This window comes from Zootoca vivipara, chromosome 15 (genome assembly GCF_963506605.1).
Source record: "Zootoca vivipara chromosome 15, rZooViv1.1, whole genome shotgun sequence".
Taxonomy (NCBI): domain Eukaryota; kingdom Metazoa; phylum Chordata; class Lepidosauria; order Squamata; family Lacertidae; genus Zootoca; species Zootoca vivipara.
Genome location: NC_083290.1, coordinates 24,101,131 through 24,119,358, shown reverse-complemented (window position 1 = coordinate 24,119,358; position 18,228 = coordinate 24,101,131). Strand labels below are relative to the sequence as shown.

The window sequence follows — 18,228 nt, the reverse complement described above, 5'->3', positions numbered from 1 at the left end:
ATACATTTGCCCATCCCTACTAATAAGTAAGCTCCACTGAACTGAATATGGGACTCCCTTCTGTATAGACATTATAGAATTGTATCGTAAGGAAATATCTACCTTGCCCTACAGGAGATTTACAGCACAAGGCTATGCACAAAGTAAACACCACCTAGTTTAATGGGACTTACTCCTTAGTGAGCAGGAACAGGATTGCAGCCATAAACTGATTTAATCATCATATTTATATGCTTATTTGATTAGCTTCTAATTCCCTCCCCCTCCCCCATTTGACACCTCTGGAGTGACACCACCACCAATAAACCATTTGGGTACAGTGATGAGATCTCATATACTGAAAAGTCTTCAAATTGTTGATTCAGACGGGCCATAAGGTTGAATCAACACTTGAATTCTTCACACACACACAAAATCAAGAGAAACTATACCACTAGTCAAACCCAACAAACACATGATATACCACTACCAAATCATCCCAAAGGAAATACTTATATGTAATGCTGAAAGCTGCTGAACTCCCTCGTATCAAACCTAAAAAATAAATGGTGGCTTATATAAAGGTAAAGGGTAAAGGGACCCCTGACAGTTAGGTCCAGTTGCGGACGACTCTGGGGTTACAGTGCTCATCTCGCTTTACTGGCCGAGGGAGCTGGCGTACAGCTTCCAGGTCATGTGGCCAGCATGAACAAGCCGCTTCTGGCAAACCAGAGCAGCACACAGAAACACTGTTTACCTTCCCGCTGGAGGAGTACCTATTTATCTACTTGCACTTTGACGTGCTTTCGAACTGCTAGGTTCGCAGGAGCAGGGACTGAGCAAAGGGAGCTCACCCCATCACGGGGATTCGAACCGCCGACCTTCTGATCGGCAAGCCCTAGGCTCTGTGGTTTAACCCACAGCGCCACCTGCATCCCATAGAATGCCACAACTCCCAGCCATGAGATCAGAGGACAATCTCAGCTTTCTTGAGTCCTGTCTTCCACCTCTAAGCTCCATTGGGGCTGGATCTGCTTCCTGGCTGGTGTGTCATTTACAAGCAACTATATATATGAAAACATTCCCCAGCCTGGGGGGCTCTAGGTGTTCTGGACTACAATTCCCATCAGCCCCAGGATTATCATACAGCCATGTTGGCCGATAGGAATTGTAGTCTTAAAATCTGGACAGCACCAAGTTGGAGAAAGCTGATACAGTATCTCCATTTTTATCCAACAATCAAATTTTTCATCTTGTCCCAAATATCCCCTTGAGTCTTCAGCTCAGTTTCACCACGTGTATAGCAGTAGTACTGGCTGACAATAGAAAACAGTTTAGGGAAAAAATCAGAACACTTCATATACAGTGGTACCTCAGTTTATGAACACAATTGGTTCCGGAAGTCTGTTCATAAACAGAAGCGTTCATAAACTGAAGCGACCTTTCCCATTGAAAGTAATGGAAAGTGAATTAATCCGTTCCAGATGGGTCCGCAGCGTTCGTAAACCGAAAATTCGTAAATCGAGGTGTTCATAAACCGAGGTTCCACTGTACTTTGTCTTGGACAATCCTGTAAAGTAGGCCAGTATTATATTCGCAAATTGCAGGTGGAGACTGAGAGGGCAATGGCTTTCCTTAAAGCCACCCAAAAATGTCCATGGGGAATCTGGGGTGGGGGTGGGGCTTTCCTAGTTTATAGCTCTCGGGCCGTGATTCTGAGCACACTTCCATGGGATAAAACAAGCCAAGGAGCTGACCGAAATGTAGCCTTCCTCATGGAGAGCAGTGCCTCTCTCGCGATGTAAAAATTAACGTTCTTTTTATGTATTTATTTATTTATTTTCGGAAAAAAATAAATTTTGTTGGATTTTTACATGTAATAATAAATGAGCAGCGTAACGCCAGCCCTAAAACAGGGATCAAGTTGTACATTAACATGAGCAATTGTTATCAATCCATGTCAATTATTCAAATGGTCGGTATTGTAATGTCTCAGGGACAGCACAAACATTGTTTTATCTGTTACAGGCAGTTGTTCCCCAGGAAAAATACTGCTTTGGAGAGTGCATCTTTAAAACTTAGTTTCATTTGTGTATTGAATAAATGGCCACGCTACTGCATAAAATTTGTCCGGTATTTATTATCGGGAGCATGGCGATATTATTATTATTATTATTATTATTATTATTATTATTATTTAGCTGGGTTTCCCCCACCACTCTGGGCGGCTTCCAACAAACACCAAAATACATTAAAATATCACAGATTAAAAACTTCCCTAAACAGGGCTGCCTTTAGGTGTTTTCTAAATGTCAGGTAGTTGTTCATCTCCCTGACCTCCGATGGGAGGGTGTACCACAGGGCGGGTGCCACTACCAAAAAGGCCCTCTGCCTGGTTGCAGTGAGGGAACCGCCAGAAGGCCCTCAGCGCTGGACCTCAGCTGAACGATGGGGGTGGAGACGCTCCTTCAGGTATACAGGACCGAGGCCGTTTAGGGCTTTAAAGGTCAGCACCAGCACTTTGAATTGTACTCGGAAACATACTGGGATAGAACTCCCTCCTAGCTGCAATTAGAGACACCTACTCTCTCTCGAGCTTCAGATCTTTCCTTTTCAGCAGACATTTTAAGGGTTTGTTTCCCTCATTTTTATGATTAATTCTAACTGATTTTAATCTTTCTACGCTTTTCGTCATTTTTGTGTACTCCGCTGATAGAGATGTCAGCAATTAAGCGGTATGCAACGACCTTCAATCAATGAATCAATCCCTTTTGACTTATCAGTTATTTTCTCAAAGGTGCTTCATAGAATTGTAGAGTTGGAAGGGATCACGAAGGTCATCTAGTCCAACCCCCTGTGATGCAGGGATCTTTTGCCGAACATGGGGCTTGAACCCACAACCCTGAGATTAAGAGTCTCTGGGCTCTACCAACAGAACCTCACCAAACATTTTAAAAACATGTCTAGGGATAGTCCTTATAAGGCCTTCCAGGTTTGAGCTATAGTTAGCCGAGCAGTTACTAAAAGAATAGTCAATAAATCCTTAGTCCTCGTATCAACACTTAGGCCTTTAAAGAGGGACAGTGAAAACAACTGGGGTGAGATATCTATGGTCCTTTGAATTGTTTTGGATACTTTGGGGGGCACCAGTCCCCCAAATACCTTTAATAATACTAATAAATGCATTTATTGATCTTTTCTGCTTAAAGCCATTTTGCAAATGATGGCTGCTCTCTTGAAGCAGTCTCCTCCTATACATGCCTACTCACACAGAATTCCGTGGGACTTGCTCCCAGTTAACATTTTATTTTTCTCTTTCATTTGAGAGCATTTAATAAGCATTGCACAATGTAAAAACCAAAACAATATCATTAGAATACCAGCAAAACTGTAGTATAAAAGCAGATGGAAACAAGTAAAATAGGATTTCGGGGGGTTCTAAAACATAAAACAGGGTCCTTAATCTCCCCACCCCCAATTATTCTCTACTGAAACTTTCCCATCATACAATAAAACACAAACTAATCTAAATAAAAGGGACGCAGGTGGCACTGTGGGTTAAACCACAGAGCCCAGGGCTTGCTGATCAGAAGGTCGGCGGTTCGAATCCCTGCGACGGGGTGAGCTCCCATTGCTTGATCTCAGCTCCTGCCAACCTAGCAGTTCGAAAGCACGTCAAAGTGCAAGTAGATGAATAGGAACCGCTACAGCGGGAAGGTAAACGGTGTTTCCATGTGCTGCTCTGGTTAGCCAGAAGGGGCTTTGTCATGCTGGCCACATGACCTGGAAGCTGTACGCCGGCTCCCTCGGCCAATAATGCGAGATGAGCATGCAACCCCAGAGTCGGTCACGACTCGACCTAATGGTCAGGGGTCCCTTTACCTTTACCTAATCTAAATAAAAACAAAAAAGAGTGAAGTAAATGCAAAGCCCTCTCTCAAAGGTATATCATAATCCTTGTCTCACCCAGAAGGGGGTGGGCCCTCCCAGTTTTCACTTGGGAGCTTCCCTTCCTTCTCTCAACCTCCCACCCTGGGAGATCTTCTCTTCCCAGCCTCTCATACAGGGTCCCTGATCTTATGGGTCAAGGAAAGCCTAGGCAAAAATAGAAGTCTTTGCAAGACCAGTTGCTGGAGACCACATGAGGGAAGTGCTCTTGTGTTCGAATCCTACCTGTGGGTTTTCTATAGGTATCTGGTTGGCCACTGTGAGAACACGATGCCAGACCAGGTGGACTAGGTCCAGCAGGGCTCTTCTTAAGACATCTGAAACCACTGATGGTTGCAGCCTCACCTGTACAGCCTCACAGTACAGGGGCAAGTGCAGAAAATGCACATTTTCAGGTCACACTGCTATTAGATTTGACAGTGTGTGGTGTCGTGAGCAGGATCCAGTTGATCCTTCATGTCTATACTGACAGGCAGTGAATGTGCTTAGATGTGCAGCCTCGAGAGGTGCTTTACTCTTTTTAAGAATATTCCTTGCTGCTTCTGGGAAACACCTTTACCTGCTTACTTTCCTTGCGCTGAGTTCCACATGGAGCTCTGTTGCTCACCAGAAGCCTGCAGAAAACAGGACTGAATTCCTTGCTGATACTTTCAGAAATCGTGCGCTGGCCTCTTGCCCCGGTGGGCTGGCTTTGACAGGTGGATGAGCTGCCCAGCTGTCAATCACCTGACATTATTATTGTATTGTGTCAGATGATTGGCATGCAGTGTTCAAAACTCCCATTGTTCTAGGCGCATTTTGAGACAGGGAATTTCATTAGCGCGAGCAGTTTCTGAGCTCTGGGTGCAGTACTGCACCTATGATTTTCGATTAAAACTGCAGAGTGGAAGGAAAGGACGACTTTTTTCTGCCTCCTCACTTCCAGCTACTCTCTGAATATTGGAGAGGAGGCCCTCTTAAGAATATTAGGGGGCTGGGCAGGGGAAGGACTAGACCATGTGAAAAAGGAACATTATATTTTAGCTGCAGTTCATTTATTTTTGGCTTTGTATTTTTGTTATAAAAAAAGAGCGCCTAGACATTATGTTGTTGCGCCCATAACCTAGGGTTAAGGTTCCATTTAGCTCCTAACTTTCATATCTCATTTTCTAATACTGGCGGGTGGTCCTACCCACTTGTCAAGTAGGCATGCGGGGTGGGGAGGAGATAAATATTTTGTGGGGAAATGCCATATCTGGAAATTAGTGAGGAAGAGGGAGAAAGGCCCAAATCACTCCCCTGCTCCACATGGCAAAGAGTGATATTTCTTGCAGCAAGCAATTAGCCATCCACTAAGTATGCAAATCTGCGAATACAGAGGCAGATCAAATTTAAGTGATTTGTCATGATTCATGGGTGGCTTAAACAACAGGAAGTCCTGGATGATATGCCTTAAGGACATTAATTGACAGTGAAGTAAATAATAGAGGAACTCTCAAAATCGAAGGCAATTAGGGATTCACAAAACTGGAATGACAAAGCTAGCAACAACAACCCAAGGTTACCACTGTTGCAAAAGCGGTGAGTAATAGCAGTGTTTATCACTAGTTAAGCTACATGTGGGGAGTTCACTTTTGTTGTAGGATATAATATGCATCTCCTTAGAGGAGTGCTGCTATTCAGGATTTCAGACACACACACATCACTTTCCCTGCAATCAACCAATATTTTCAGGAAAGGCTCAAGTGGACGAAAGCGTTGCTTATTTGCTTTGTTGGGTGTACAAAACAATCATGCACAAAAAAAGACTTAATTTATTTGTCTTCAGAAGGGCAATTGGTCATGTCAAAGATATGCACGACTGGGCCGTCAGGACTGGAGAGATCATCATCCGACCTGACTCACAGTGTGACAATTACTAGCCTAGGCAGAGCCATAAGCAAACATATAATCAACACATAATGAAAGCATAGGATTCAGAGGTCCATGGAACCAAAATGTTGTGTTTGATCGAAGAGCCTTCTGGGGCCATCAGCCCAGAAAAGACCTCCCCACCTCAATTACACTGTACCTTTGTTCCTAAATGACTTGCTGTGGGCTGGATGGAAACAAAGCTGCTTCATACAGTCAGTGTCAGAAGATTTTTTTCTACCTACCTACCCACTTTTCTACCAGTATTTTCTACTCTGCAGGTGGAAAATGTGGCATGGCGGTGTGGGAGAGAGACACTTGTAGGCTGCATACACACTATAACTTTAAATTTATTTACTTATTTATTTGCTTTATATTCCACCTTCCCCCCAGAAAGCATACATGGCTTTTCCTGTCTCCCCACTCTATCCTCACAACAACCCTGTGAGGTAGTTTAGGTGAAGAGACAGTGAAAGGCCCCAGGTCACCTAGTGAGCTTCACAGCTGAGTGGGGATTTGAACCCTGGTCTCCCAGATCCTAGTCTGGCACTCTAACCACTATGGCACACTGACGTATCTGTTGGTCCACCCCTTGTGGCTGGTGCTGATCGGAGTTGTAGTCCAAGAGTTCTGGGTGACACCAGATTAGGGAAGGGTGCCTGAGGTCAGAGCTGGGGAACTTGTGACCCTCCTGATGTTTTGGACTCCAGTTCCCATCAGCCTCAGCCAAAAAGGCAAATTGTCAGGGATGGTGGGAGCTGTAATCCAGCAACATCAGAAAGTCCAGAGATTCCCCGCTACTGTTCCCTGGTTCTATCTAGGTCAGGCGGCCCCAAACTGCGGCCCTCCAGATGTTTTGGCCTACAACTCCCATGATCTCTAGCTAACAGGACCAGTGGTCGGGGAAGATGGGAATTGTAGTTCAAAACATCTGGAGGGCCGAAGTTTGGGGATGCCTGATCTAGGCCAAGCATAGGCAAACTCTGGCCCGCCAGATATTTGGGACTACAATTACCATCATTCCTTGCTAACAGGTCCAGTGGTCAGGGATGATGGGAATTGTAGTCCCAAACATCTGGAGGGCTGGAGTTTGCCTATGCCTGATCTGGGCCAATACTCCAACCATGAAACCACTTTAAGCACCTTCCACACACTCTCCCTCAAAGGATTCTGGACACTGTGTATGCAAAGCGTTCCTGGGAACTCAAACTCTGTAAGCGGAAAAGTACAGTGCTCAGAATTCTTTGAGGGGAAGAATGTGCTTTAAAGGTGTGGTACTTTTATGTAGTCTGTACCTAGCCGTAGTCACTGATGCCTTCTCCTCCAAAAATTTCTCAGTGAGCCTGAGACAACCCGCTGTCAAAATGACGTTTTCAGCACGAGACGAAGGCGCACCTGCTGGAAACCTTCCTTGACGTGTGTACAAAGTCCCTCCTTGCTTAGGGAGGATTGGATAAGTCCAATCGAAGGGGTCGCGTCCAGCTCATCTGAGTGATCTCCTGCAACAGATTTTACTTGTTCCTCGCCGGGGCTCTCCGTTCCTGGAAGACCTGGCAAGAGGAACGGAAGCGTCTATCTACACACACCCCCACACCCGAAATTATTGATAATCAGACACCCGCTCAGTTCCCTTCTTAAAACGCGCGCACCGACCAATTCCGATTGCGCCAGGAAACGGGTGGGTGTGTTCCCAGTTAAGATCTGCTAAGAGTAAACCGCTTGAAATGAATCTAAGTGGCTCGTGTCCATTAACTTCAAGGGCCTACTCTGAGCAGGACTGACATTGGTTGACTGATAACTGACAACCCTGGGACTGACAACCGTGAGTTGGGCGCACTTGTGGGGTTGACCCTCAGCTCGTCTAGAAGCGACCTTCGGAGAGGGTTTGTCGCTCGCCACCTTCCATCCTTTTTTCTTCCGCCGGACTTTCCCTTTCTCTCTCCTCCTTCCCCCGAATACGCCGAGGCGGTGGGCTGCTTCAGGCTCTCCCTTCCTTCCCGGCCCGGCCCTTTGTCCCCACCCCGTCCTCGGCGCTGCGATCTCTCCTCCCCACCAGCAGGTGACCCTAAGCCGGCTCCTCTCCGCCTCCCTCCCTCCCTCCCGCCCTCCCTCCCTGCCTGCCTGCCTGCCGCCGCCGTTGCCGCCTCCGGCTCGGCGATCTTCGTAAAGCGGAGACGCCTCGCCTGCCCGGGGGGCGGAGGAGCCGCGGGAGGGGGAGCTGCGCGGTGGCCCGGTCGGCGCTCCGGACCAGGTAACCTCTCCAAGGAGCGCGCAGGGGCTCCCCAAAGCGGGCAGGGCAGGAGAAGGTCTTTGGGGCCGGAGGGAAGAGACGGGGGCCGGATTCCCAGGCTGGGGACCTCCTGTTGCGCTCCATCTAGGCGGCGGAAGCCTCTTTAAGGGAGGGCGCGGAGAGAGAGCGCTTCCCGGGCATTTAGACGGGATTCCCAACGGGGTTTTAGCCCCGGATCTTCTTTCCAACGCCAGGGATGCCTCGGCCCTGAAGACGGACGAGGCATCCAATAAGAGAAGCTCGAAGCACGTGCAAAGGGTCTCGCGCCTCCTCCCCACAGATCTGGAGGAAAAGGGGAAAGGAAGGGACTTAAGAGCCCAGGTGCAAGGAGCTCGGTTTTCCTTTAAGAAATTGATGAAATGAAAAGCCCCTCCCACCTGTTGCACCTCCACTGAAATGGCTCAGGTAGGAGGGGGGGGCGAATCTCAGTGCTTGAGTACTGTGCTTCACCTTTCCCATTTTAAGGCAGCATTTGCTGATCCCGAGGCTGTAAGTGGGGAAAGGCTTTTTCTATAGTTTTCCTTCCATAACAGTCTCCCCTTCTTCCTCTCCATCTTTCTATTTTGAATTTATCTGTTGTCATTCTAATAATAATAATAATAATACAGTGGTACCTCGGTTTAAGAACAGCCCTGTTTACGAGCTATTCGGTATAAGAACTCTGCAAAACCGGAAGTAGTGTTCCAGTTAGCGAACTTTACCTTGGTCTACGAATGGAAGCCGAAAGGTGGAAGGGCACCGGTGGCAGGAAACCTCATTAGGGAAAGGACTTCCGGAACGGATTAAGTTCGTAAACCGAGGTACCACTGCACATATATTTAAAAATACTAACCTTTGATCTCACTTTGTAATTTCCTTCTACACTTATTCTGGCCCTGCAGAGGAGAGAGAGCTTTATTCTTTTCTCCCTTCTGAATTTCTCTGTCTCCCGGCCACCTTTATTCACCATGCAACAACTTAGTCCATTGTAAGAGGCTATGGTGAGGCTAGGGGTTGGAGCAGGCAAGTGAGGAGGTACTGGGCAAGCTGTGGCATGTGAAAGTGGCCCCCAAAGCTCACTGGTAGGTCTGAGTCCACTATCTAAGAAACACTGCTAGTGGAAACAGATGCAACTGGTTAACCCTCCTTTTAAAAACCTAGTAAGTTTCCAGGCCTCACATAAGCTGCACAGCGTACAATTCGAATAGACGACACCTTGCCTTACACAGGCATGGAGAGGGTTTTTTTAAAAAAATTTTTTTTAAAAAAGATAGAGTACTGCTTAACACTTAGTGAAAAGTTATTGGAAATAAATAATTTGTGGAAATAAATTTCAGGCTCTTTGTGCTGTGCTAACCTTGGGGTTTTCCCAGAGAATGCCTCCCGTTTCTCAAAAGCTTCCGTCGCCTCTTTTTGACAACACCCACCATCCAAGATTGCTATTGAAAGCAGTGTTACAGAAACTAAGATATGGCCCCCTCAAAGCTAGGTTCAAATGGCACCTTGAACCTGGGATATGGTCGCCACAACGGAATGTCTATTCACCAGGTGGTTGGACTGGATGAGCATCAGGGTCCCTTCCAATGCTACAATTCTATGATCTTAACTACATTGCTTGACTCTTACAATAATTCACTTGCCCCAGTATGCAAGATGGAGAAACATACACAGTGGAAATGGAAATGGAATTAACTATGGACTGAGATTTTTAAACCATGGTTGTCAACCTGGCGCCCAGAAATCTCCACGTGGTCCCAGTTGGACCCACATCAGTAGCAAAATGAACCTGGCGCCTGGCTAATTTCTAATTGGCAGGAGTGATTGGTGGCTGTGTATTGTGGGGGGCTCCTGGTTGGTTGCAAGAATTGAGGGATTTAACTTCATCCCCTTCTTTCTGCCCTCTATCCCACCACAGGATGGTGGCTACCCTGGTCCTCCAGGTGACCTTCAGCCTGATTGGCTGGTTCTCCCTCTACACATGGTCTTGCCGTTGGTTCAAAGGTCGCACCTACGAGTGGAACTGCAGGCTGGTCGCTCTGACTCACGGGGTCCTGGCAACAGGCCTCTCCGGCTACATCAGCTTCATCCATGGCCCGTGGCCTATGTCTTACCCAGGTACGCTGCAACCGCCTCACCTTAGATCGGAAGTTGGCTCTACACTAGCTGAAAAACGACGTGGGGACAGCGGCAGAAGAAAAGTAGACATAAGGGGCTATTGGAAAGGGAATTGAAAATAGCTCAGGTGGTTCAGCGTGATGGGCACATGTCTAAAATGGTCACTGCCTGAACAGGTATCCTCCCCTGCTTAATGTGCAATCAACTTGTATGCAGCTACCAGTATGTACACATGCAGCACAGGGAAATAAATACATGGTTGAATTCCTACTGAGTTGGCGAGTCCTCGTGGCTCGTGAGGAGACCCTCCCTGGAGCCCAAAGAGGATGTCACTGAGGGCGGAGGAAGCCCTGCAGAGACTGGAGGAGATGAAGCGGGGCTTTGTTTAGGCTGCTCAGCCTCCCTGCCTAACAGCTGATATGCGGGGTAGCGCAGCAGCAGCCAGTTTCCCACACATCCTCCAGGCTTCTGCGGGCCCCAGAGCTTCAGTTCTAGTTGTGGATTTTTGGGGGATACAGCTTTTTTTTTTTTTGCAAGGGTTGAAGAGAGAGCGGCAGAGAGGGTGTTTAAAGGATGCTCCCCACATTACATGATTCCACTTATGTGCATGGCGGGCCAGAACATAACCCCAGCATAAGTGGGGGGCGGCACCTGTGTTGTATAATCTTAGAAAGCTGTATAATCTTAGAAGGCTGTGAGTATCATGAAGACTTCTGAATTCGTCACTACACTACACTACACTACTGGCTAGATGGACTGGCTTGATATAAAACAGCTTCTTACAGGCTACATGCAGTCTGACCTAGAGCTGGGTGATAAGTTGTTTTCAACATTGTGATATACCAATACAGAACTACCTTGGTTCCCGAACTCAATCCGTTCTGGAAGTCTGTTCGACTTCAAAACGTTCGCAAAGCAAGGCATAGCTTCTGATTGGCTGATTGGCCCCAGAAACAATGCTGACAGCCGAAACAGATGTTCGGCTTCCAAAAAACATTAGCAAACTGGAACACTTCCGGGTTTGTGGCATTCAGGAACCGATTTTTTCGTCAACTAAGCCATTCGGGAACCAAGGTACCACCGTATATCACAAATGTCTAAAATAAGGATGGCGCTATGTACTGTAGAGGCATTGGCTGGCTTCACAGTTTTCCCCACATTGTGATTTTTGCACAGCACACATACACACATACATCATAAAAAAATTCCTTCAGTAGCACCTTAAAGACCAACTAAGTTTTTATTTTGGTATGAGCTTTCGTGTGCATGCACACTTCTTCATCTGAAGAAGTGTGCATGCACACGAAAGCTCATACCAAAATAAAAACTTAGTTGGTCTTTAAGGTGCTACTGAAGGAATTTTTTTATTTTACTTCGATCCAGACCAACACGGCTACCTACCTGTAACCACATACATCATAATTTGCAATACATTGCCAGGTCAAAAATTATGAAACTGATATAAGGATGTGGACTTCAAACCGGTTTTGGATGATATATTGATATATCGCCCAGCCTTAATCTGACCTTTTTTTGCCTTTCTTTTCAGGGTCACCTAACACCACTCTGCAGGTCCATGCGCTATGCATGAGCTTGGGTTATTTCCTCTTTGACCTTGGTTGGTGTGTCTACTTCCAGGCAGAAGGGGCTCTGGTGCTGGCCCATCACACCGTCTGCATCCTAGGCATCACCATCTCCCTCGCCCTGGGCGAGTCAGCCACAGAGGTCATCGGGGTCATCTTTGGCAGCGAGATCACCAACCCGCTGCTGCAGGCCCGTTGGTTCCTCCGGGAGAAGGGGCTCTACCACACACTTACAGGGGATGTGGTGGACTTCTTCTTTGTGGTGCTCTTCACAGGGGTGAGGATCGGGGTCGGGGCGTGGGTGATGTACTGCGTGTTGATGTCACCCAAGCCCAAGTGGTTCATCAAGGTCAGCGGGGTGATCATGTACACCATGTCTTGGGTCTTCATGGTAGGCATCTGCCGGTTCGCCCAGAGGAAGAGCATGAAGAAGTACCATGCCTGGAGGAGCCGGTGGAGCAAAGAGATGAACTTGAACACCAACGGGCACCTGAAGGACCATTGACACCCAATCTGGGTGTCAATGTTCATGATCTGGTTAGCATGGGGCGGGGCAAGTTTCCAAAGGTCTGGTTCGCAGGGCCATGTGTGCAAGACAGGTCACATTGGAATGAATACCCCGGGCTGTCTAGTAGATACGTAGAGTGCTGGATTAAGACTGGGGAGACCCTTGTTCCAAGACCTCCTTAGCCACGAAGCTCACTGGGTGACCTTTGCCAGCCACTTTCCTCTAAGCCCAACATACCTCACAGGGATTTTATGAGGAAAATAGGACAACTCCTGCCCTGGGTGTTTTGGAGGAAGGGCAGGATACAATCATGATCAGTTGATAGACCCACATCATGCTGGAGTAGGCTGGAATAGGTGTCAACTCCCGGGAAATTTGCACTATGGAAACATTGGCATATTGTGCTGCAGACGAGGTGTATTCAATGAGACGAAAACACTTGTGCACAACACGAAACCTGTTTGCACTCCCAAGGCTGTGACCACTAGGAATGCAATTAACCACAACCACCTCCAGCAATGTCACTACTGTACATGAGAACAGAGGATGCTCCTTTATCTTGAGTGGGATCATTGGCCCATGTCTACACTGTGCACTAACCGGCAGCTGATCCCTAGTTTTTTCAGGCAAGCCATGTTCCAGTCCCAACCCTATCTACAGATGTCTCGGGTTGAACCTCGAGAGGACTTGCTAAGAAGCACCAGTTCATTTTTATGAGACATTTCCCCAACATGCAATTCAGGGATCAGGATAGCTTGTCATTTGTAGCATCCAAAGACTCTGAAAAGTGGCACAGGAAGAGAAAGATTCCTATTGTTGCCACTTTTTGAATGTGTAATATGATGCTGAATTGGAACAAAGATTCACCCAGCCGGTATTTGTTTCTGGCAGGAAAGCCAGATGTCAAGCCTGAAGCTGGCAGCAGCCCTTCCATTCTGCCACCACTGCTGCCAATATTCGGGGGTATTCCACCTCTAAGTGTGGCAGTTTCACTTAGCAATCATACTTAAGGGAATGCTTCCAATTTCTCTGAAGACCAGGCTTGAAAATGGGAGAAGGTTGGGATACATCAACCCATCTTGTGGTGGAACCCAGGTAGACAAAACCATCTACCGCCTCCTGCCCCGGCTGCAACAAATCATGTCTCTCTGGCTTGACTTCACCCTCAAAGGCGCACCCCTCCATGGATGACAACCATCAACCCATCTTCTTAAACCACACACAAACGTATCTTTCAGGAATCGTTGCTCCAGTACGCCTGGGACTTCCCTGAACAGTAAATCGACGTTACTTTGCCCAGTGTTAATGAAATAATTGATTATTGTTGGTTTGAAGATAATGCCTGAAAGCAAATTTTAGAATTGGGGTGGGGGAGGGGGCCAATCCTTAAAGTGGTTCTTGTTTCCTGATAGCTTGCTGTTTTCTCTTAGGCACACTCTTCTGTATTTTGAGTGATAATAAGCGGAAGAACTAAAATCAGTGTTATGGCGCTGTTAGGGTGAGAGATGTTTGGGTTTGTCTCCCCTGTGGGCAATGCTGAGATCCTCTTATTCAGCCAGACCAGAGCTGCAACAAAAGTCCTATTGGTAGATTTGGGACGATCTGAACAGTGTCATGCTCACGGGACTGGACTGAAAGTTTGTAGGTATAGTTTCTAGCTGTTTCCTGGGCTGTGTGGTCTGGATGTTGGTAGAGTGAGTTAAAAGTCCCAGGTAGGCATTATATGCCAGGGTTGAAGTATCGAGGCACCTGACAGCTTCCATAGTATGAGCTGCAATGTGGCTGGGATTTATTTTGATTCGTACCTGGGATACTGGTTAAGCCGGCCCTAGGAGTTTGAACGAACTGATTCCCTCCCTACCCCTCAGGGTTGTGGAGGAAGAAGATGCCATCTCTTGCTCTTAAACCTCAGGAACGTAGGAAACTGCCTTGTACTGGGTCAGAACTTAGGTTCCTGTAACTCAATACTGTCTACACTGATTGGCAGTGGCTCTCCAGTGTTCAGGCATGGGCCACTCCCAGACCTGCAGAAGCCGGAGATTGAACCTGGGACCTTCTGCATGCAAGGCTAATGTACTACTGAGCAATGGTCCTCTCCATTGTGTGTGTGTTTTATATAAAAAACACACCACTGTTCATAAAATCAGAGTGGTTTACAGGCGGCCATTTTGCATGGGGTTTTTTTTCCGTTCCCAGCCCCCGTATGCATTGGCTGAGTGTGCACAAGTATGCCCCACCCCCATTCTGCCCTCTTCTGGGTCCAAAAGGACCTGTGTGTCGGCAATCGCACATCAATTAGACACACCTAAAATGATTGCTGCCTGTACAACAATCAATACAATAAAAACCATACAGAAAATTTTGAACTCAGAAATCAGCTTACTGTTATGGAAAAGTGGGTTCCTAATTTCCTGCATAAGTCTTGCATAATAGTTCTCACCAGGTGTTTAGAAGATGACAGATGACAGTAGGTGATTGCTGAATCTCCATCGACAAGAGTATTCCACAAGACTGAACTGACGGCACTAAAAGCTAGGTTCCTTGTTGCTGTCAAAGGAGCCCCACCAACTAGAGGAACAACTAGTGGTGCTCCTGCAGAAAATCCCAGTGATCAGTCTGGGGTATAAGGATTCAGGGCGTCTCTAAGGTCCCTCGGACCTAAGTCGCTCAAGGCCTTGTAAATTAAAAAAAGGGCCTTGAACCTGGCTTGGTACTAGATGGGCAGCCAGTGCAGGTGTTTTAACAATACTACCTCCATCAGCAGTCTGGCTGCCCTATTCTGCACCAGCTGGAGCTTCTGAACCAAGGGCAGCCCCACAAAAAGCACATTGCAGTAATCCAGCCTTGATGTTGTGCATGGGCAGCATGCCTGCCATTCATCACTGGATCTTGGAATCGATATGGCTTTGATAATACAATAGAGCAAATATATATATCCTCTGAGGATAAATCTGGTAGCTTCTGCTTCCTAAAAAATAATAGTGAAAGGAACAAGTTCCTTAGCCTGGGTTGTTGTGGATTTGTCCATTCACTAGTTTATCATTGTGGGGAGCTGGGGACAAGGGGCTACTTAGCATCTCAGCTTCAATCCTCGGCATCTCTAGGTAGGGCTGGGAGAGTCATTACTAGCCTGGGTGGACCAAGGAAGTTTCCTTTGTTCCTAGGCTTGGGAGCCCTGGACTACCCATTAATAATGTCCCTGCAGGGATCTCTATAATGGCACTGATGCTGCTGGGCCTCATTATATATATATACACATGAAACTCTCCCCTTTTGCCTGGTCAGTGGGATCTCTGTGCATTAGAGGCGTGCAGGATGGAGACAGACCTGTGCAAGAAAGAAAGCTGAGCCGAGTGCTTAACTTGGCATAATCGCCTTATCCGCTGGATAAGGAAGGTCACTCAAGCCACCCTGATGCTTTGGAGTGGCATCTGTGACGTACGGGAGCAACCGCTTCCTTGATAAGGTAGTCCAAGTATGGGCAGGTGCAAGAAACCGATCTTGCAAAAATCAAGGAAGCTGCGTTCGCTGCCATTGTTCTCTGAAGGGCAAACAGGCTCCAAATACAACACAAGAGTGTAGCCACGTGTCACAATAACCAAACCTCAAGATTAATGGGAGCTGAAACGTATGCAATCAGCAGGTTCATATCATAAAAAAGGGACTCAGCAATTCCACCAGTAACCAGGGCTCTGGACCCTAGAAGGATATGATCAAACACTAAATGATTATATATGCAAATAAATGAATGGCCAGATACAGACCTAGCACTGTTTAATTAAACATTTCTGCTTCTTCCTTCCTCAATAGCAGTTCTTGAGGCTTCAAATGAATGCTGGGAACCAAGGCAACAGTGTTAAGAGCACTCAAGATTGAAGGAGTTTGGCGTATGAAAGATAGTTTTGTTTTGTTTTTAAAGGAAACTTAAGCACCACATAGAAATGAAGAGTTCCAAGTGGGATCAGCAACAAAATGTTACAGTGCAGAATGTTCCTGTTCAGGTTGCCAGCCATGCCCTTTTTTTTTATTATATTTCATTCCATACTCGCCCTTGCAGTTTTCTGTCCCTCCCCGTCACATTAGGTAACCAGCATTCTGTGGTTACCTATCCATCTTCATTGGGCTGTTCTTGTGTTTCACCCCACATTTCCTCCCTAAGCACTTTTTGTACTTCTCCCAGGTCTTCAGATAGCTCTAACTTGTCTGTGGGTGGTGCTGTTTTGGCTACATAGGGACCTACACTCAGAAAAATGAGTTTTCCGTTACTATATAAGAAGAATATAGGATCATCCAGATAAGAGTTGGATCAGGTGGGTGTTAGATATAGCAGTTCCCCTTTAATGTTTCTGGATTTGATTATTGCTCTGTGTTGGGGACCACAGCTTCCATCATCCCTGACCATTGGTCATGGTGGCTGGGGCTGATGCAGTCCAACAGCATCTTGGGGTGGGGGGACAGGTTCCCCATTCCTGCCCTGTAAGTAACATTTCCAAGTCAGAGTGGCCATCAGAATTAAAATGTTTCGAAGGAGGTCGATTGAGCTTCTTTGCCAAGATTGCTGATGTGTGATTCCTCCAAAACCCATTTACAAAAGTCTGTTCTTGTGCTTGCATTCAGTTACGTAGATTACATTGTTAGACATGCAGGTGACATTCTATTTAACAAATAGGTCTTATCGCTTGTTCTGCTTTTTAAATATGAGTGTTTTTGCAAGGTAAGTGCAGGTGACTGGGTTCACCTGTCTGTGACTAGCATTTCAGGGAGAAGGCTGGATTCAAACATTACCTTGACATGCTAGATTTCCACAGGCAAAGACTTTTCCTTTGATATGGAAGAGTGTTCAAATATTTGATCTCCCACTGTTACCAGCCCCTGCATTCTGAAGTGGTACAGCTCAACACCAGGTGTGTCATGCCTTGATATTGTACCTCGGTTCCTACTGACTCATGAAAGGCTCTAGAATCGAGGATGGGTCTCCTTTTAAAGGGATGGGCAATGCTTAAAATAATTCGTGATTTCACTATTCAGAAGGGTTAGCCCAAGGTGTCCTGGCCCCAAGTGCGTACAAAGGACAGCATAAAAATACTAGCATAAAAGCACCATGTTTTGAATTTCTGTGTAATAATTATTTAATGTTCCACCAGTGATGGGTGTAGCAACTTTGTATTATATTTTATAAAAATAAAAGATTTTATGTGCGCAAGGCTTGACATAAAATGTGCATTCCTCTCCTTTTTCCTCAGGGACACAGATGAAATGGAAACTCAGTCAAGTTACTCTGTTCAAACTCCCTGGGGAGGCTATTCCGTAGATGAAGTGCTACTACCACAAAGGCTCTGTCCTTGGAAGGCACCTATCTAATTTCAGTTAGCATGGGTGGCTGGAGGACCTTAAGGGTCAGTTAAACATATGCAGGAGGGAGCATTCCTTCAGGAAACATGGTCCCCAGTTGGGTACTGGTCCCAGTTTGGCAAGAGGAATCAGGGGTAGGGTGGGGCTCCCTCTGGATCAGTCTCCCCATGTGCAAACTGAGTGTTGATGACTGAACACACACAGATCCCCCAGTCTTGCTCCCATAACCAGCACCCTGTGTTGTATAATTGGTAGGATGCAGTAGATGGTTATATATACTTTTAAAAACTCACATTTCGCCACAAATTAACTTCCACCAATCTTCCTTTTTGCCCCTCTCCTTTTGACAGGGTCCTTTGTATAGCTGTAATTTGTTACTTTATATACGTCCACGCTGTAAAGTTCAGAGCTTTCTTCTGAGCGGTTAAGAAACAGAGCTTCAGATCTGGGCCGTCTCGAGGAAAGCCAGCACCGTAAGCAAATCTGTTCCTTGGATCCAGAGATGAGAGGAGAACGTTTAAAAGTCTCATGAAAGCTCCAAACATGCTTAGACAGCTCCTAGGTAGCTTCTGTATTGCTTGGTT

At 46.5% G+C, this 18,228-nt stretch overlaps 1 protein-coding gene across 3 annotated transcripts; it reads left to right on the top strand.

Annotated features, from left to right (window-relative positions):
* Positions 1-7,561: 7,561 nt before the first annotated feature.
* Positions 7,562-17,493, top strand: LOC118097341 (TLC domain-containing protein 5-like). Of its 3 annotated transcripts, none has more exons than XM_035140105.2 (3): positions 7,562-7,700; positions 10,002-10,201; positions 11,751-17,493. In XM_035140105.2, the coding sequence occupies exons 2-3, from the start codon at positions 10,003-10,005 to the stop codon at positions 12,287-12,289; spliced, it is 738 nt and encodes a 245-aa protein (XP_034995996.2). In that variant the 5' UTR covers positions 7,562-7,700; position 10,002; the 3' UTR covers positions 12,290-17,493. The 3 variants fall into 3 exon arrangements, with proteins under 3 accessions (XP_034995996.2, XP_034995995.2, XP_034995998.2); XM_035140104.2 differs by lacking the exon at positions 7,562-7,700 and adding an exon at positions 7,950-8,068; XM_035140107.2 differs by lacking the exon at positions 7,562-7,700 and adding an exon at positions 8,079-8,512.
* The last annotated feature ends 735 nt before the right edge of the window (positions 17,494-18,228 follow it).